The sequence below is a fragment of the Pan troglodytes genome, chromosome 1, assembly GCF_028858775.2.
Source record: "Pan troglodytes isolate AG18354 chromosome 1, NHGRI_mPanTro3-v2.0_pri, whole genome shotgun sequence".
In the NCBI taxonomy this organism is placed as follows: Eukaryota; Metazoa; Chordata; class Mammalia; order Primates; family Hominidae; genus Pan; species Pan troglodytes.
Window position 1 is genome coordinate 144451127 of NC_072398.2, and position 21110 is coordinate 144472236.

The following is a 21110-nucleotide window of genomic DNA, read 5'->3' on the forward strand; positions in this document are numbered from 1 at the left end:
TAAACATGAAATATTCATTTGTAATAAAAAATGCGATACAAATAAATCTATAAAACTATTTGCTACTATGTATATATAAATATTTTTTAAATGGCTTGGATACATTTCGATGTTAGTACACCAAATGAATTTGTAGCACACTTTAAAAATGTTTCTTAAAATGCTTACGAGTACAAATATATATCTTTTCATATTAAAAATTAATGAGTGGATTATTCAAAGACAGGAAATGATATACTCATTTTGATTAACATTTAACAACTCAAATAGTATTAATTAATCAAGTAATTAGGAAACTTACAACTTTTGTACTTCACTTTTATATTATAATGAGCTTTATAATAGACAATAAGTATAGTAAATTAAATTTTAAATAAATGTTTACCAAGTATGTATAACATTGAATTTGAGTTCTAATATAATTTCTAGTTTAAAATGTAGATAAAATTACAGCTAATCCAAAAATTGCCAAACTGATTGCAGAAATATTGGTACCCAGATCAGGAATGCTGGGTTCCTGTGGAGGAATAAAGTTAGTTGCTTGTGCAATGTTTGAAACCTCTGAGGTGACATTGGCTTCATGGATGGCTTGAATTGCAATATAGAATGTCGTACCATTCTCTATTTTAGAAGGTTCTGGTTTAAATTCAAAACTTTCTACTGAACCAGGCTCCTTAGGTATCAGACCAGAAGTATTTATTAAAGCAGCTTTATCAAAATCTTCTTGGAGGTCCAGGAAATGTTTACTTATTCTTATAATGTAGCTGTCAGCTGGAAAACAAATAGATACTTCAGATATATTAAAATCACTAGGATGCCTTGCTACCACCACACTGCTTTACATTTAGAAACCTATCAGAAATGCACACTAGGTTTTAGTTATGGAAATCCCATTAGTTTTTGTCTGGTTATTCCATCTTTATTGTAAGGACAAATGTGTGAACAGTTTTTCTTAAAATGCAGAGTTCTCTAATCCCAGGAAATTTTAATTCAAAATCATATGGTACAAAAAAGCCAGACTCTATTTTCCTTTTTAGGGAGAGAAATATAAGGAGCTGGATCTACTTTTTAATTTAGAACAAGGAACATAATAGTATTCTAGTATAGCGAAGATATTCAGTACCCTATATCTGTGTCATTTCTTATTAAGTTAAAATAGGAAGTAATAGGACAGGGGAGAAAGAGAGATGATAAATGGAGTGGGAAACAGGGATAAGGATAACCAGCAAAAGGAGGCAGAGAGACTGGAATGTGTACTAATTAAACACGTGCTAAGCAGAAAGACAAACATCGCAAGTTCTCACTTATCTGTGGGATCTAAAAATCAAAACAATTAAACTCATGGACATACAGAGTAGAAGAATGGTTCCTAGAGGCTGGGAAGGGTAGTGGGGGACTGGGCAGGAGAAGGTGGGGATGGTTAATGGACACAAAAAAACAGTTAGAAAGAATGAATAAGACCTACTATTTGACAGCACAACAGAGTGACTATAGTCAATAGTCAAAAATAACTTAATTATACATTTAAAAATAACTAAAGGAGTGTAGTTGGGTTGTTTGTAACATAAAGGATAAATGCTTGAGGGGATGGATACCCCATTCTCCATGATGTGACTATTTCACATTGCATGACTGGATCAAAATCTCATGTACCCTATAAATATATACACCTACCATGTACCCACAAAAATTAAAAATTTAAAAATATGAAAATAAAAAATAAAAGTAAATATGTGTTAAGGACCTAGACAAACCTTGAGTAGCACCCTAATTTTACTACTTGCTAGCTGTGTCATAAAAAGAAATTTATTTAAGATATCTTTTCTTTTTTTTTTCTTTTCTTTTCTTTTTTGAGACAGAGTCTTGCTCTGTCGCCAGGCTGCAGTGCAGTGGTGCCATCTCAGCTCACTGCAACCTCTGACTCCCTGGTTCAAGTGATTCTCCTGCCTCAGCCTCTCGAGTAGCTGGGATTACAGGCATGCGCCACCATGCCCAGTTAATTTTTTTTTTTTTTTTTCAGTAGAGAAGGGGTGTCACCATTTTGGCCAGGATGGTCTCGATCTCCTGACCTTGTGACCCGCCCACCTCGGCCTCCCAAAGTGCCGGGATTACAGGCATGAGCCACCGCACCCCGACTTAAGTTTTCTTATCTCTAGTTTTTTATCTGTTAAAATAGGGATTCAGTTATTCAAATCATTCAACCAATATTTATTGAGTGCCTACTATTCTAGTGGTAAGAATCATAGATGATAATGCATGAAACATGTTCACTACAATTTAATAAATGGTAAATTAATAAATGTTTGAAATATTGGCTGTTATTTTATCAAGAAAGGAAAAGAAGATGCCAACATAAATGTTTCTTTCTACACTGCTTTTTGATATCTACCATTCATGTAAAAATATATTCTCACATTCTGAAATGTGATGAAAAATAAAACACCAGATTTTTTTTGGAGTAAGGACTTTATTTTTAACTTTTCCATGAAATATTGAAGGTATTTCAAGTGTGTGGTGAATAACTTTTAGTGTATTTTTAAAAAGAATTCAGATCCTCTGCTTAACATTTAGTTTCCTTTTAAATAGGCCTTATCAATCCGTTCTATTACTCTTCACAAAAACCTTGTGTTCCACTTACGTAGGTCTCTCTGTCTCTCTTCTCTCCACCTATTTCTTATTTTAATTAGAATATTCCATTGTGAAATTTTGCTTTCTTGACCTTGATCATATAATTTTGTTCTTTCTCTCTCCAAAATGTACCTCCTTCTCCCTATGTATGCAAATTGTACTCATTCTTTAAGGTCCAACCAAGCCCAACTGCATGAAGTTCCGTCCAAGTATTTCATTCACCCTGATGACTCTCTTTCATGAACTTCTGTTTCATGGAATGGAGTTTTTCAGATAGTTTAGTAGAGGTTCAACTTTTCATTCTGATTAGATCTTATTATTTTTGAGGGTAAAGACTATGTTTTTTACTCTTTGTATCACTCAGGGTACCTGGTCCTGTGTTGACATGTATTTGATCTCCTTAATTACTTGGCCAACAATACAGTTGTTGACACCCAAAATGATAAAATTAGAAAATCATAAAAAATTTGAATTATATCTACTTGTTTTAGTAATTTTAGGTAATCTAATCTAATTTGTATATTTGACAGGTGTGGAAATTGTGTCCCAGGTAATTTAAGTGCTTCATTTGAGATTATATAGATGTTCATTTATTCTTTAAGATACTGCTACTATCTTACCTTTGGAATATCTACAGGTAACATTTAACAGGTACCACTACCTCTTCCTATTTTTCCTAAGGAAAGACAAAGATTAGATGCCACCTATTTTAGGCATTTGTGGTTATACATTACTCCTACTTTTAGTTCTTATAATCAGCATGAGGGATATTTATTATGAACCCAATGTTGAACTGAAAGCTTGGTTTTTACTGAATTCACTATAGAACTAAATATTTGGTTAAGAAATTTCATTTGTGGCTTTTTCAGTGGCAATGGTATTTTTCACTTTTTTTGATTCTGCCATATGTTTAAGGGTCATAGGATGAGAGAATAAGGTATGCGAAAAGCTGTCATGATAAGATTTTCAACATTGAAATACAAAAGCTCTGTTTGTGCATATTCTATGTTTCCTCTGACTTTAGAATGATATTCTCCTTGTATAATAATGATAATAAGAAATGCATCTTTTAAAATGCTATATAGTGAGTGAAAGATTAAGAAGCATCTTTTCTTTTGAGAGTGTACAATGGGGTTTATTGTAATCCAGGAGAAAGAGTACTGGAACACTGGTGTTTTAGCACTGGCAATCTCTGAGCTATTATGTATATCTATATTGCATATTGCTTTCATTTTCCCAATCTTAAAGGGAAAATAGCAAGACTGGCATTATCCCATAAAAACCTACTAACCTATGTAATACTGGAATATGGTAGGCATTCAATAAATACTGATTGAATTCAGTTAAATTTCAAGCAATGACAGAAGTAATTTAAACTTTTTGGAATGAGGGTCATTTATCATTAGGAACTTTGAATAAATGAGATTTTTTGACCTTGAACTTTATTCAAACTCCATGAACAAATCTTTCAAACTAGTGAATTTCTGTGCACATGAACATCTCTCTCTGTGGACACCTTCACTTATCTTGGGTAACTACTCTCATTCTTCAATACTCAGTGATAGTCTTCTCTGGGAAGGCTTTACAATATACTCTGATTTTAACCTCTAACTAGGGGTTTGTGGCCCATCTATGGGTTGCCACATAATTCTCTGTTTATAAAAGCTTATGTCTTATTATACTTTATGTAATTATCTGTTTACTTGTGTGTCTTCTGTACTTAATTGACTGTTGAGAGTATGGATCATTTCTTAGGATTCTAATAGTGTGAAAGCTCAACAGAAAGTTGATAAATGAATGAAACTGTGCAAGTACAGAAATACTTAAAATTTGGGGAGAAGATAATGCAACAGAAAGCTGTTAACTGTCCTCTCAAAGTAATTTCTAAGCTGCTTCAATTTCTGACAGATAGTTTGGCATAACAGAATCTGACATGACTGGGTTAGAATTGTAAGTTACTAAATATAGAAATAACTTGGTCCAATCAACTCTTATAGCTTTAGTTTTCACATCTGAAAATAATTTAAAAATGGCCTATAGTAGACACTTCATAAATGTTATTTATAAATGGGCCATTAGAAAATTCTTAGCAAATGAAAGCCAATGGGATTTCTTTTAGTATATTTTAAAACGTAATGTCAAACTTACCTCTTCCTTTATCGAGGACCTTGCCAGGGGCAGTCCATGAAAGTTGAATATGATCTCCTTGAAACTTAGCCTCGAGGTCTACAATTTTACCAGGTGGGAACACCTGAGAATGATTACCATTAGGAGGCACTCCTGATACAGTAAACGACCCTCCAGAGGTGAGTCTGCTGAAGTCGTCTGTTTGAGCTCCTGCCACATCATCTGTGACTTCAGGTTTGGATGGGTTCAGTATAATTTTTCCTACCAAGAAAAAATTGTGTAATATTTCATATTGCCATGTCTACTCTTTTATTTTATTTTTTATTGTTTTGTTTTGTTTTTTGAGATGGAGTCTCGCTCTGTCGCCCAGGCTGGCTGAAGTGCAGTGGCGTGATCTCGGCTCACTGCAACCTCCGCCTCCTGGGTTTAAGCGATTTTCCTGCCTCAGCCTCCCGAGTCGCTGGGACTACAGTCGCCCGCCACAACGCCCAGCTAATTTTTGTATTTTAGTAGAGACGGGGTTTAGCCATGTAGGCCAGGCTGGTCTGGAACTCCTGACCTCAGGTGATCCACCCTCATCGGCCTCCCAAAGCGCTAGGATTACAGGTGTGAGCCACCGCGCCCGGCAGCGGTGCCTATTATCTTGCAAGCTGATCTTGCAGCTGTAGAGGCTTAATATTGATTGGCAGACATTGAAAAAGTAACAGTTTTTACTGACAAAACACTTGTTTATTCATATTTTAAAATTGATGAGGAAACATTATGCTATGTTAAAACTATCTTTTTACTTCTCTGTCTCTACTACTTGGCTGCAAATTCTTGGAGGAACAGGATTATGTTTTGTCTTTGTAGCTCTAGCACCTAAGCACAGTGCTTGCAATATAGTAGGTGCTCAGTAATTTTTTTTTCAATGTAAATGAAATGAACTCAGGGAGATGTGAACAAAATATGTGGAAACATAGGTCTATGCTAGGTCTACTTATATCAACATGGTTTTGAAACATACAGATGATTACAAGGTTATATACTTGGGCTTTCTGTAGTACATTATATTTTCAATGTTTGCCGTATGGAATTTATCTAAACAAGTGACACATTTCTATTTTAGTGCTACTTACCATTTTCAGCATAGCCCGGTGCATACAGAGCTTTATTCTGTTGTTGACTTAGCCTAGCTGTGTTTTTTCTTGCCTGGGTAAGCACTTTTAAACTGTATCTACCATTTCCATGGTAATCTGTAAAATACCTTGAGTAGATGCCATCATTCTTGACAGAATCAGCACCTTGATAATGAAATGTAAAAATTAGTCATACAATAAAGTAAAAATGACAGTCATATCTGTTTATGAACACTGATAATGTTAGTAATTTGGGAGATAGTATGTAGCACAGCGTTTTAAGTACATGAATTCTGGAATCAGACTATTTTGGTTGAAAGCTTGGGCCACTTGCTAACTCTGTGTTTTTGGAAAAGTCTAATTCATGGAAGGGATTCAATTAATATTAGCTGTTACTATTATTTCATAAAAAATACTTATCAAAATAAGAAAAAGCAACTGAAGAAAGCATATATGAAACACTGACATTAATGAAAATAGAGAAAAATTGTGCTCTTAAGTTCCATGGAAAAAGCAAAATTGTTCATAAAATTTAAAAATGGCGTAAGTGCTATGTCTATGAGTTGTCAAGATAACTGAGAAAAAAGTTTTTAAAACATTAGGATTAAATTTCATTTACTTAAACATATGATTCATTAGCAAATACAGGAAATATTGACTTCTAGGTCATAGAACTGTAGGAGGATTTTAAGTTTAGTGGAAGTTGATGTAGATTCTTATTACCTGCGCCATTGTCCCAGAGCTCCAGTGTTACTTGATGTCCCTCTTCATTTTCTATAATGGCTGTTACATTGATTCCCAGAACAGGAAGAAACCCTTGACTGACTCGTGCATAAACAATCACTGGGCTAGGGTAATGAGCTGTATTTTGACTCATGTGAGCAGTTGCAATTACTGGGAGTGTGGTAGGGCTTCTTGCTCGAGTGGTCATTGTCACCGTTAGCAATTGAGATTTGGTATGATTGTTTCGAACGCTGTAAGTCCAAGTGCCTGTCTGAAACATTAAAAAAGAATCTGTCTGAGAGCTTTGGTAATATTTTCCTACTTTTTGTTTGGAATACAAAATTATTTAAGCAGAATAATAATCATGATTTTTAATATTGAATTTCACAAACTAGTAAATAGTATGAATATGAATCCCTAATTATTCCATTTGATTTCTTTATTACAGATGATCTGTCATCATTTTAATATTGGCAATGTATAAGATGTTATCTATGTTATTTTTATCTTTTAAAAATAGAAATTGATTAAGAAAGCTTAGAGAACATAAAATAATAGACCTACCTCTGCAATACCTGGTATTCGAAGACGGGCAGACCGAATATTTAGTTCACCTTCTTGAAAATCTGAGGTAGTATATTTTTTTCTTTTGGATCTTGAAGAATTATTGCTGGCTTTTGTATCGTCCATGTGACAACAAAGAAAGTATCATTTCTAACTGTACTATCCACAGGCACTGTACCATTTATCCATTTCTTCGCTGGGATATTCAAAGTTTTACTTTCCAACTGTTCGGTAAATAAAAACAACAAACACATGAAATCCATTTGTTATCATAGTTAATAAAATTTCCGAGTTTAGTCAGTTTAGAGTAATTTTGTTTGTTTTTAAGATTTCAATTAAAATAACTAAGAGTTATTTTAAAGAATTTTCCAAATGAAAAGGATACCTAATTCTAAAGAATAGAAGAATTCGGGAGAAGATGTGGCTTTAAGTGTTATGGAAAATCAAATTCAGTAAGGAAGTTTTTCTTCTGCATATCTGAAATATTTTCAGGCAAAAGAATTATTAGAGAGATAGGAGTTAATAATTAGGATAATATAAATTTATTACAACTGTGAGAAAGAAAATAGTTTTTTTTTACACTAACCTGAAGAGCCTGCTGAGAGATGCTGCCACTTCTAGATGAAATTCCGCTGAAAGCATCAATAAGGCCATTTATGTTTTTATGGGCATAAAAACGATGTCCTCCTAAAATCGAATTTTAAGTGGAAAAGTCATATTTGTTATTTTGCTCTCATCAATACACTTTAAAATCTATTTTAAAATTTTGTTTTAAACTTACAAAAGATGAACTTCCCAGCACTTTATGAACTTTCAGTATATCAGTGTCCCTTATGTAATCCTACAATAATAACTAAAACCTTGCTCAAAATAAGAAAGATAAGTAAGAATAAAAGAAACTTTAAAGAACAGGCCAAATTGTATTGTTTTTACATCAATCAGTCATCAAATGTAAGTGCCTGCCGCATTGGTAAAGCTGGTCTAAGCACTAAACAATGTTATAAAAATGAAATTTAAGATAGTTCTGAACCAGCTGTTTATCTTCTAGTTGGGTCTAAGGTACACCAAAACAATTAGAGAATTACAGTCTACAATAAATTAAAAATTAAGTGCAGGAAATAAATAACGTAGAAATTAATGAAGAGAGAGATTACTTAGGTGTAAGGAGTTAGGAAAGAATAGATTGCAGAGGGCAAGAATTAACGCAAGTGACTGCCACAAATACAACAGTCAATACATATTTATTGAACTGATAAATGGCAGAAAAATAAGCTGGAAGGTTCTTGAAGTATCCCAGTCAGGGAATTGTAAGGGCTGGATTATAATGGCAGTGGTAGAAGGATTGTATAGAAAGATGAAATACAGAAATGTTCCAAACGAAGATTCAGCAAGATTTGGTGAAGCAAGAATAGGGTAGTACGGTGGAAGAGCTCTGAATTGAGAATCAGGACTCTATGGCCTTTGGCAAATCATTTGCACTCTCTAGGTTTCCATTTCCTCATCTATAAAAGAAGATTGTCAAAATCTCTAGTATTTTGGAATTAAGCAATAATTTTTGACTTCCAGTTGAGTAACCATAGAGAAATAAGTTTCTGTTTAGTAGCATTGGCAGAAACTGGGCGGGGAATGAAGACAGCAAATGTTAAATAACATTAGAAAAAAACTGGTGTATGAAGTGGAAGAAAGGGAAAAGAACTTAATCTGAAGGATGAAGAAGGGACAAAGATTAATTTTTAGGATATGAAAATTTTGAGCAGATTTATAGAGAAAGAACCCCTGGAATGGGAGAGACTAGAAATTTATTTTTTATTCAAACTATATGCCAAAGGTTTACCTGTCATATTTGACAGGGTCTCCAGTTCTTCGTCAGCAGACGGCCCCAGAGCAATGGTGTGGATGACTGTGCCACTTTGTTTTACCTCTCCAAAGCATAAGCTTATTTGATAATCTTCCCCATCTGTTAGTAATATGATTTCAGAACCGAAAGTACTCTGATTACTCTGGGAAATTGCCTGATAATGAAAAAGCCAGGTTATTAATTATAGAATGTCATATCTTTATACATATATATATATATATATTTTTTTTTTTTTTTTGAGATGGAGTTTTGCTCTTGTTGCCCATGCTGGAGTGCAATGACACAGTCTTGGCTCACTGCAACCTCCACCTCCCAGCTTCTAGTGATTCTCTTGCCTCAGCCTCCCAAGTAGCTGGGATTACAGGCGCCCACCACCATGCCTGGCTAATTTTTATATTTTAGTAGATATGGGGTTTCACCATGTTGGCCAGGCTGGTCTTGAACTCTTGACCTCAGGTGATCTGCCTGCCTCTGCTTCCCAAAGTGCCGGGATTAGGCGTGAGCCACCATGCCTGGCCCATATCTTAATATATTTAAAATAAGAATAAACCTGTTCTTCTTACTCAGGATTTCCTGCCTTCTTAAACTAACACATTTCATCACAAATAGACACTAAGAGGAAAGTTGAGATGTAGTATTAATCAATGGCCTGGATAAGACTAGCAATCTCCATTTTGAGGCAAAGAGAGGTCAGTGAAGGAAGTAGTTTTCTGTTTTTGTGACTTAAAACATGACAATAAATAGGCTTAAATGAAAGTTAGGTTGGAAGGAATTCAAATGAGTACTGGAGGCAATTGGGTATAGTGCTCCAAGGGTGCTCCCTATTTTTTGAGTTCACAATTTTAATTACATTAAACTTCAATCTATGTTTGTTAGGTTTGGTACTATATTGCGTATGGAGCTACCTATATCTTTATTATTATTTTTTCTTTCTTTTTTTTTAGACAGGGTCTCGCTCTGTTGCCCAGGCTGGAGTACAGTGACATGATCGTGGCTCATTGCAATCTCTGCCTCTAGAGCTCAAGCCATCCTCCCATCTCAGCCCCCTAAGTAGCAGGGGCTACAGGCACACACCACCATGCCTGGCTGATTTTATTTTTTGTAGGGGCAAGATTTCCCCATGTTGGCCAAGTTGGTCTCCTACTCCTGAGCTCAAGCGATCTGCCTGCCTCAGACTCCCAAAGTGCTGGGATTCAGGCATGACCCACCATACCTGGCTTATTTTTATGACTTTTAATTTTTTTTAATTTTTAAAATTTGTAATTTATTTATTTATTTATTTATTTTTGAGACAGAGTTTTGCTTTGCTGCCCAGGCTGGAGTGCAATGGTGCGATCTCAGCTCACTGCAACCTCCACCTCCTGGGTTCAAGCGATTCTCCTGCCTCAGCCTCCAGAGTAGCTGGGATTACAGGCTTGCACCACCATGCCCGGCTAATTTTTGTTTTTTATTAGATATGAGGCTTCACCATGTTGGTCAGGCTGGTCTCGAACTCCTGACCTTAGGTGATCCACCTGCCTTGGCCTCCTAAAATGCTGGGATTACAGGCGTGAACCACCGCATCCAGCCTCTTTGTGATTTTTAAATGTCAATTTAACTTGATAAACTGGGGCTTTCCTTATCCATCATATGGAAATGTTACTAATTTCCCTTTTCCATAATCCCCTCATTGGCATTATTTTCTGATCCTTGAAACTCAGACTGTGGGAGTGTTAGAAAAATGGGGAGCTCCCCAATAAAATCATGATTGTGTGCAGGCTGAAATTTTCCCCACTTACTTAACCACTCCCCAGTGCAACTTAGCACCTCAGGAGTATGTCATTGGAATAGCCATACTCAGAGAGGGTCTAGTTGTAAACAGTAGGAAAGGCTATTTTTTTCTTCCCATAAATGATTTACCTTGATCAGGTCATAATATTATTAATTGAGGGGCCCATGAACTCATGCCCTTTGTTCAAAGGTAACTGGAGAAAATTAAAAGCAATAGTAAATGGCAAATGATATTTAAAAAATATTTTTATTTTACCTGAAATCCTGCTTTGAGTCCCCTGCAAATTGAAGTGCCACCATCAGCTTCTTGAGGCAGGTTTGCAGTGATCTTTTGGTAAGTGTTATCATCAATTATTTTTATGAGCTTACTTTGGATTTTAGCAAAACTGTCAAATGTGACCAACCCAACCAAAGATCCCTTTTCAATAATTTGAATCAAGTACAATTCTGCTGCTTGATTCATTCGAAAGAGATGGTCTTCCTGTAAGAAAAAGATTTGTGAATAACTCACAAGAATCTCCAAATCTTGATGGATTAATGAACGGCAAACCATTTATGGACCATAGGTCATGATAATAATTGATTGGTTGTATTTTAAAATTTAGCTTCTTCATTTTATTTAAAAAATTTAAAGAAAATCTTAAAAATTCAGTTATACTTGAAAAAGCCTTAAAAATCTATACCTTTTTATTTAATTGTATATTAAGGAATTTCTCCTAAAGAAATAATTTTATAAATGCATACAAAGATGCTCATTTAAAAAATAACAAGTGAAAATCTCCCAACTGTCCAACAACAGGAGATTGCTTGACTAAATTATAGTATGGGCATGTTATACAGCCATTAAAAATTATGTCATGGAATCATTTTTTTCATGGGGAATATTAAAGATATATTAAGTAAAAAACATCAGATTATAAAACATTATATAAAATATAATCATATTTTTGAGGAGGGAAAACAAATACATTAGCAAAGAAAAGACTAAAGTATCATATTTTCAATGACAGAATTATGGATGATTTTCATTTTCTTGCTTGGCTATAATTTTTCTAGTTAGAACTAAAAGTTAAGGAATAAAAATGATTCATAATCCAATCTCTGTCACCCAGGCTGGAGTGCAGTGGTGCAGTCTTGGCTCACTGCAACCTCCACCTCCTGGGTTCAAGCAATTCTCTTGCCTCAGCCTCCCAAGTAGCTGAGATTACAGATGTGCATCACCACTCCCAGCTAATTTTTGTATTTTTAGTAGAGACAGGGTTTCACCATGTTGGCCAGGCTGGTCTCAAACTCCTGACCTCAGGTGATCCACCAGCCTTGGCCTCCCAAAGTGCTGGGATTACAGGTGTGAGCCACTGCACCCAGCCTACAACATTTTTCTGTTGGCATATTGTCTTCTAGTACTTATCTATATAAGATTATGTGCTAAAATTTATTAGAACATGAATACATATGTATGTTTGTTACCAAAACTAAACCTAAGATTATATTTCCATCAGCCTAAATACTTAATACTTATATTTCTAGTAGCTTAAATACTTAAATAATTTAAGACAGTTAACCAAAAACTATCTTACTGCATTCATGCTTCCAGATTTATCAAGTACCAAACAGACTACACGCTGTTTGGACTTGAGCAATGAAAATGTAGGACGAGGTAAATTTATTTCTGTCATGGGAGATAAATGCTGAAAATCTTCAGAGCTCATGATTACATCCCATGTGCTTCTGTGATCGCACATTTTGTTCTGTAGGTTTGGAGCTTCTTTATTGTGTGTTTTTTCAGTACAAAATTCAGTCACCTGGAAAAAAATCAATTAGAAGACAAGATTACAATAACTTGTGAGGCATCAAATATGTAGTTATCTGTCATACATATCATCCACAGATTTTATCTCCTGATAGTTAAAAACTACTTTATAATCTAACATTCTGACATCCATTTGCATATCAGAATGGAACGGAAGCAAGGTAAAGCTATCAATATGTACCGGTAAAGATTTTTGGTGATTCTTTTGGTTATAGATAGTTACATCAGTGGTGGATTGTGGCAGCTGGCACGACTGCTTATGTTAACTTTTTACTTTCCCTTCTAAACTTTGGGGGAGCTCAAGCCTTGAATTAAGTTTGAGGAAAAAGGGGCAGGGCTTGTGGTAATTTCTAGCTACCTCCTAAAAATGGTATAGAGAAAATGGCCTTCTTTAATTGTCTAGGTATGTTCCATATCTTCATAGTTGATCAAAAACTTGAGGACAGCTATTCTACAACCTGGATTGCTATTGGCTCTGGCAAATTTTGACATAAAGTAATACTCCTGAAAAAGGAATGAAAGTATAGGGAGAAAATGAGGAAATATAATTATTTGTCTGTTAGAGGCAAGTGGTGAATTGTATCCAGTAATTCTGCCAATGAATATTTCATTACTATAGAATCTGTGAAAATTTTTTAAATATTGAAAACGTAGTAACTTGGAAAAATGTTCTCATAAACTAGGGTGGTCTCCAAGAAGGAATTCATCTTGCTACTGCAAGATGAGCCTCAGCTTACAAGAAATATTTTTAGTCATTTCATTATTTTAATGCCCTCCCAAAGTAAAATATCCAAATGTAAGTTCAGAATTAGAAGAACTAAATTATTACATTTGAATACCTTTTATCTAAGTTTTATGAGTTTGCTTTGTTTCTGATGATACATTTCCCAAATGGGGTTATATTGGATGGGAGAAAAATGTAGTTTGCAATCAAAGCAGTGATTCATAACCAAGTCTTGCTGGTATGAAATGCCTATCAAACCTGGTTCCTCTTTCCCCTACCACTGCCACTGCCTTTATTTGGGCCTCTTACCTACCTGTTGCTATGGCCTTCCAACTGGTCTCCCTTGCCTCCACTATCAACTCTCTCTATCTCATCCTTCACAATTAGTAGGATTACTTTCCTGAAATAATTAAACTTATCACATCACCAGTCTAAAACTGAGAGGATAAAACTCAAACACCTTAGCTCTGTATGTCCCCATTTTTTGTTTCAACCTAATTTCCTGCCTCTTACTCACCATGTATTATTTGCTTCTACCATACTGGATTTCTTTATATCCTTAGAATATGCCAGAAACTTTCATTAGGGTCTTTGCTAACCCAAATGGTAATTTTGTGCAAATCAGAAAAAAGCACCACTTTCTCAACTTATTTTACTGTTATCTGCCAGAAAATTGTTCTAATAAATGTTAAAATCTTGAATGACCATGATGCAAATAATTTAGGCAATGCTGAACTTTCAGAATCATGCACAGCATCCCTGCCTTACTCCACTCTTTGCTTTTGTAAATCTGTTTCTTTGTATAGAATACTCTTCCCCTTCTCACTTTGGCAAATACATACTCACTTTTCTCAAATCCCTGCTCAAAACTCACTGTTCAGAAACTGTTTTCTGACTTCCAGTTGGCAATGGTTACTGCTTCATAACACTTGGTTCATATCTATATATGTCTTCCCACTTAATAATATGTACTTATTTTATCATATCTCTTTCTCCATAAACTGAGTTCCTCAAGAACAGTCATCTTTAATTATATGTGTGTTCCCAGCTCTTAATGCAGTAAATACTAGGCATGAAGAATAATAAATAATAAGGAAACAAAATCATGGAGTTGACTATTCAGCATATTAGATCATATCTTTCGTAGCTCTGAATTCATGCCCTCAGTACAGATGCTATGCAATATATTTATGTTATGATAATTAGAAGTTAGTGTTATTCTGGAAATGGAATCATTTTATCTCTGGGCCATGTCTTATATAATTAGTTGACCTCCATATTTCAGCTCCATAATCTTCTTCATTATTATTTATGTCCCAGAGGCAGCGTGAGTTATCTCCTGATGGTCAAATGCTTTTGGAATTTATGGTACGGATCAGGCAGTACATACAGTATTCTAGTTATCCTCTTGTGTCACATGATTTGATATCTATTTGTACACATAACTCTTTGGCTAGCCTTTGTTGCTCCAGATTTAGCAGATTAAAGGGAACATTCCTGACTCGTGTGTCAAATGTAGTCAAGCCTTTTATCATTAATGCCCAAGAGTCCAAAGGAATTTTAAATTTTATCAGAGATACTGGGCCTTTACAAACCTCGGTCTATAGAAGTATTTTGATATTGGTATATGAAAATACCAATCACTACCAACAAATACTTCTATAGCAGAGGTTTGTAAAGGTATATGTCATATACCTTTGAAAATTTGGTATGTGAAAATTTGCTTCCTTGAAGTAACTTAGTCCCACTATTTAGAGGTAGTGTACTTTGTTTTGATTTGTTGTTTTTGATAACTTTCATATATTTCATATTTTAAAATATTTTTATATGTTTAGAAATGTTCATTAGGTAAATACAATATGTTTGTATTAATTAAGATTAGACTTATCCATGGGAATAAACAACTGGTTATTTTTCAAATATTTAATAAATTTTAAAAATTAAAAACTTAAAGTTTATAGTGCATTCAACTTGTGCTAAACACTATGCTAATACTTTATATTAGCTCTTTTAAATCCAACACGAATGACTATGTGAAGTAGGTATTATAATTCCCATATAAAAGATAAGAGAACTAAATCTCAGATTTAGCAGTTTGCCCACAGTGGACACAGCTTTAAAATGACAGACTGGGTTTCAATATCAGGTCTATCTGACTCCAAGGTACCTATTCTTATGCACTAAGCTTTATATATTTAAAGCAGATATTTCAGGTCAAACATTAGTTTTCAACTTTTTTGTGGTGTGTTATTATTTAATTGGTTAGACACATTGGTAATTGTGAATTTTTTTTTTCTTAAGTCTTTTCAGTGGAGAAAGAGCCCTATGTGTTTTCACAATATCACTTTGCAATAGCTTGGTATGCTTTAGTGTGAAGGTAATGGAAAATCTAAAATGTCAATCCTTTTCAAAGCTACATTATAAATTTCTTTAGAAAAGTAATATGGCTAACACTTAGAAAAGGAATTAAAAGTAAGATTGTAACTCTATACAGAAGTCCACAGAAGTCAGTGAGGGAAGAGATGTGTTCTAAGAATTTATTGTGTGACTCTAATGAGAAGGCTACAGTGCTACATTTGAATAAAAGAAATAGGTTAATAAGAAAAGACAGGGTAATTTCCAGAGACACCCTGATACATGCCAGAGAAAATGACCTCTAATTAATTGCCTTAGTAATTTTCTGCCTTTCTATTGGTACACATAATTTCACAGTAGAAAATCCAGCTTCTCTAATTAATTTTTTCCCCAAGGATTCCTTTGAGAAACTGGAAAAAAGGTACTTACAGAATCAAGATTTTGCATAAACACAATGGATTCCTTGGCAGTCTGGGATCTCTTTGGGATAAATGTACATTTTGCTTCATACAGCCCTGTCTTTGAGTCACGTCTGAATGGTCGTGCTATACAGCTGGCCCCCTTGCATTCATTCAAAACCATGTAACCAGTAATACGAGTGGAACATCTATGATGAAATAATTAGATTATATATATATGAAGAATTGGCAAATCATGAATGAAGACCAACATCCTAAAATTTTTCCTTCAGTGACAACTGCCATAGATCATGTACCAAACATTACATTTTGACAGAAACAGGCACAATATTCTACCTCAATTTGTAATCGATTTCAACTGACACAATGTTGTCAGTTCATATTTATTAAACATTAATTGGTCATTGCAATCAATAAATCTATTATCCTTGTGACTTTGAGCTAAAGATGGTAATTCCTAACCAGAGAGATGTTGTAAAGATTAGATGAGTTAAAAGGTACAGCAGAATTGCTTATTTATAGGAAAGGGAAAGACAATATTATGCTTAAAATCCTCTTCAATTTCTGTATGTGGTATTCATGGTTTTGTGTTTATAGCATTTTGTAATTTATATCTTGAGCACCACTTCACTAAACTGGTGGAAGAAATAAAACTAAACCCTGCATGAAAAGGCTTGTGCATTCAAACCATTTGGTCCTTATGGTAAAAATAATTGTCAAGTCCTTGGCAGGGAATGAGGGTCAGGGTACAGGGACAGGATTCTAAAGTTTCTGTTTATATGCAGGATATCCTCCCATTCTGTGTTAATATTAAACTTCATAACATTAATCCATTTTAATAAGTTTGTATTGCAAGGATTTAGGGACATGGGGAGTCATATTTTCCAGAGGGTTAGTTCTTGAGTAAGCTTGAAAATTAAACTTACATATGATGAGACTTCACTGCTTGAAAGTGCCTGACACACAGTAGGAGCTCAATAAATGTTTTAGATACTTGTTTTTACTAATATATCTATTTTTATGACTGATTATAAGGAAACTCATTTATTTTTCATGAATTTATCAAAAATTTGTTGTTTGATACATTCTTTGTTTAGCTTTTACTTTATGCCAGGTCCAACACCAGAGGATTAAAAAATGCGCAGTTCTTAAGAATTTTAAAGTCTAATGGGGAAAATAAAATTGTATAGACAATTACTGCCCAGTGACATATGTGTGAGAGAAGCCCACACATGCTGTGGGAGTACTCTTAAGGGAATTTAACCCCAAATGGAGGGAGAGGAAAGACATTTAAGTAAGAAATATTTAAACTGAGTCTTAAAGGATGAACAGGCATTATTTGAGTAAGGGAGGAGTTGTGTAGGTGAAGTTAAGAGAAATGAGTGTCCTGCACTGAGAGGAGCCCAGTCTGTGAAAAACTGTAGGCAGCATCGCGGAGATCAAACGAACAACACAATGGAGATGACGAGAGGCATTTTTCCATTACCCCTCTTTCCTCAAATACATTTTCATCGCAAAGACTTATTTCCTATTACATTAACTTCCATTGTTCTTCAATATTCTTTAAATACTCCATGTGCTTGATATTTTTAACTAAGTGTAAACATCTCATCTATTCATAATAGTGCCTGCAGCACCTAGAATTATATTTTTAAAAAATCAACTTACTACCTTATTGTTACGAAAAGTACTTTCTTTAAGATCAAGATTAAATGAAAAGTATAATATGATATTTACAAAGGAGCTCTAGCAGCTTAACTGATTTCAGTGAAACAGATTTACCTTAAAAAGTGATGAATCAAGTCAAACAAAAGAGTGGGTAGGGTTGAACCACCTATTCTCAGATACCTTGGGATTTAGGCTACAGCTTTTTCCTTCCCCTCTGCCCATAACATGTTATAGCACAGTCCCTGTGAATACTGAAATTATTTCCTGTTTTTGATTCATCTTGATGCCAAGGTGGAATCTCTAGAATTAATTGGTGGCATACATGATGGGGCAGGTTGGATATTGCAATGAACTGTTTGAACATTCCCAGGTAGTTACCTGAGATAGCCTTTGTTTGCCTAGCATAGAAAATTAAAGAGTCATAAGTGAAAAATTTTGAAAACAGATTTGCTCAATACAATGATACCTTGTTGCTTCAGTAGTGTTTCTTCTGGAAATATAGAATGGCCGGTCCACATTATACTCATCAAATACTTCCCACCAGAGATGGGCCCACTCATGGACAAATACTCTACCTGTGAGAGAATACTGCCACTTATAAATTTATAGTTACAATATTTTAAGGTAGTTTCCTATATTTCTCTTAAACCTCTCCCCAACTTAATTGAGTCAAGGTACTCCAGAAATTGATGCCTTTTATTAGGCCAAAAAAGTTGAAATGAGTTGGTGCCAATAAATGACTCATTTTGTTATTAAACACACACACACACACACACACACACACACAGAGAGAGAGAGAAATATAATTAGGAGCATAACTAGCATGTTTTCAGGTAAAGGTATTATTTACTACCTATTTTTCTCTTCTTAGTTTTGTTTTCTTGAGTGATGGGATCTTGCTCTTGTTCTGTTGCCCAGATTAGAGTGCAGTGGCATGATCATAGCTCACTGCAGCCTCAAGCTCCTAGCCTCAAGCGATCCTCCTGCATCAGCCTCTTAAGTAGCTGGGACTACAGGTATGCACTCTCATGCCTGGCTAGTTTTTAAATTTTACTTTTAGTTTTTTAGAGACTGGGGGCTCACTCTGTTGTCCAGGCTGGTCTCTATCTCCTGGGCTCAAGTGATCCTCCCACCTCAGCCTCCTAAGTTGTTGGGATGACAAGTGTCAGTCACTGTGCCTGGCTTCTTTAAAATTTTTTTTTAAATGCCATTAAACATAGAGTTATTTTTTTCCACCAGTGGAAATAAGAACAGAAGTACATCATAGATATCTCTACCTCGAGGCCCATAGGTAGCCAAGTTATTAGTCAACAAGAAGTTTGGAGTAAAATGTATATATTGTCCTTTATCTCCACATTGTCCATACTGAAGTGTATAGGGATCATCTCTGTATTTCAGGTAAAGATCAGCAACTATGACATCTGCCTAAAAAGAAAAAGAACAAACAAAAACAAATTTTGAAAACAATAGAAACAAGAGATTTTAGAAACAAGGACTTTTTTTCATATACATTAAGAAAAGTTATATTACTAATTTAATTACTAAATTAGTGATTACTAATTATTAAATAATTACAGATATTAAGTTTTTAAAAGCACAGGAGGAAAGAAGCAGTTTAGGAGTTAGAAGAAATAGCCTACCTGGTCATATGATTCTTGTTTTGGGATTAAGTACTCAGATTTTGATTTCTAGGTCATTGGAATTAAAATGCTTACATTCCTGAAATAAGCTCTTTGTTTGGTGGCATGAAACAGGTAAGTAGATGCTTCAGTTACCATTTCCTGACAAAATTTAAAATACCTTGTGGTAATAATTTCACAGTGACATGAACATAACAGTACATATATAACTAGATGAAGCAAATCTAAGCTTCCTTTCCCCAAACATTTTGGGAAAACTAATTGAAAAATAGATTGAATTTTTCTACAACTCTTCAGTCTGTAAACTCCTTATTTTCATATGCTCAAACCACCTTTTAAAATTTTTTACCTGCATTCAGCATGATGGGTTGGAGATGGAAATGAGGGTGCTGGGTGAGATTAAGGTGATTAAGACTGGGAGGCTGTTGGTAAAGTTGTTCATTTGATCAAACAGAATGGCTTCTGGTTGTTTAGATTAATTGGGAGTTTAAAGTCTGGTAGATTATTATAATTGATGTCAATTGAAAAAAAAATTTTGCTAGATTTATTTTGAGTTATCTTCTCATATGGAGTGTGTTCATAAAAGGCAAAGTTTTACCAAGTGGAAATGAAAATAGAAATACATAGGTCTCATTGGCTTCAGATCCCAGTTTTGGCACTTATTGTGAGATTTGACAAATCACTCCATTTATACAAGGGTAATAATTCTTGTTTTTGAATTCCTCATGGGGATATTGGGAGGATCAAAGAAGACAGTATATATTAAAGTGATATATATAAAGTGTTTTTTATTATACTGAATAATGCAAATAAAGAAGGTACATCAATTTAAAATGTGTAATTTTTTCTTTAAGATAAGATACATATGATTTTTTTACTTTTCCAGAGTTTGAACAAGTATGAACAACTGAAAAAATGTATAGGATAAAACGTTAGAGCTTAAGTGTAGACTAGTTAGCTAAACTTTATAAAAGTAACTTTATGAAGATAAAATTTGAGAATAATTTTCTACTTGCTGTAATGTCTTTCTGTTAGCTTAACTAGTTGAAAAAATATTAGTTCAGCCTTTTAATAATTCACTGGGGAATGGCCAATAGTATTAACATATAATAAAACACATTTAAACTGAGCAGGTATTAATCTGACAGTTTAGATAAATGCTATATAAATGGTAAATACTGTTGAAGCAAATTTGGAAAGTTATCACTCAATGAATGTGTATACCTAGGCACCATGAGTTGAAAATACTTATTGAAATAAAAATATGTGGATAATAAATTTTTCTCTTACCTTTATGTTTTGAATGAGTTTTTCATCTTCTGGTACACTGGGATTAATTGCAATGACAATGCCATCATATCCATTGTTATTCAAAGTTACCAGTAAGCTTTTCAATACAGGCGAGAGAAGCAAGGATAGGAAGAGAATCACCTTCAGACTGAACACCATTTTTGCATGTTAAACAAACCTTTTGGAAATGTACCAAAGGTAGTTATGTATCTGCTTAACTTAGGAATTTGAATCAAGACCAAAATATTTGCATAAAGTTTGTATAGTAAATTACTAAAATATCTTGGAGTTGCTAAGTAGCAATGGGGATTATGCTGAACACATTTATCATACTTTCTAAGACAGCTGAGGCATTAATATTCATTGGATTGGGGGAGTGGTTCCAAGATGGCCGAATAGGAACAGCTCCAGTCTAC

General features: G+C 34.4%; 2 protein-coding genes across 9 annotated transcripts in view; one reads left to right on the forward strand and one right to left on the reverse strand.

The window, feature by feature from the left end:
• LOC104001403 (uncharacterized) overlaps positions 1-21110 on the forward strand; it is a 121271-nt gene that overhangs the window by 42639 nt on the left and 57522 nt on the right. For 2 of the 8 annotated variants that reach the window (XM_063799888.1, XM_063799900.1), the window contains exons 6-7: positions 4793-4934; positions 7117-7227. The exons of the other annotated variants lie outside the window; for them this stretch is intronic. The gene's annotated coding sequence lies outside the window, so the exon portion shown is untranslated. The remainder of the gene's footprint in view (positions 1-4792; positions 4935-7116; positions 7228-21110) is intronic. 8 annotated transcript variants of the gene reach the window in all.
• Positions 431-20853, reverse strand: LOC469373 (calcium-activated chloride channel regulator 1-like). Its single transcript, XM_054684660.1, is given in 15 exon segments — positions 431-771; positions 4777-5016; positions 5874-6038; positions 6597-6867; positions 7161-7243; positions 7246-7384; positions 7747-7847; positions 8995-9172; positions 11045-11269; positions 12366-12590; positions 16107-16284; positions 18231-18339; positions 19042-19189; positions 19405-19545; positions 20695-20853. Coding segments are annotated over 15 exon segments (2703 nt in total).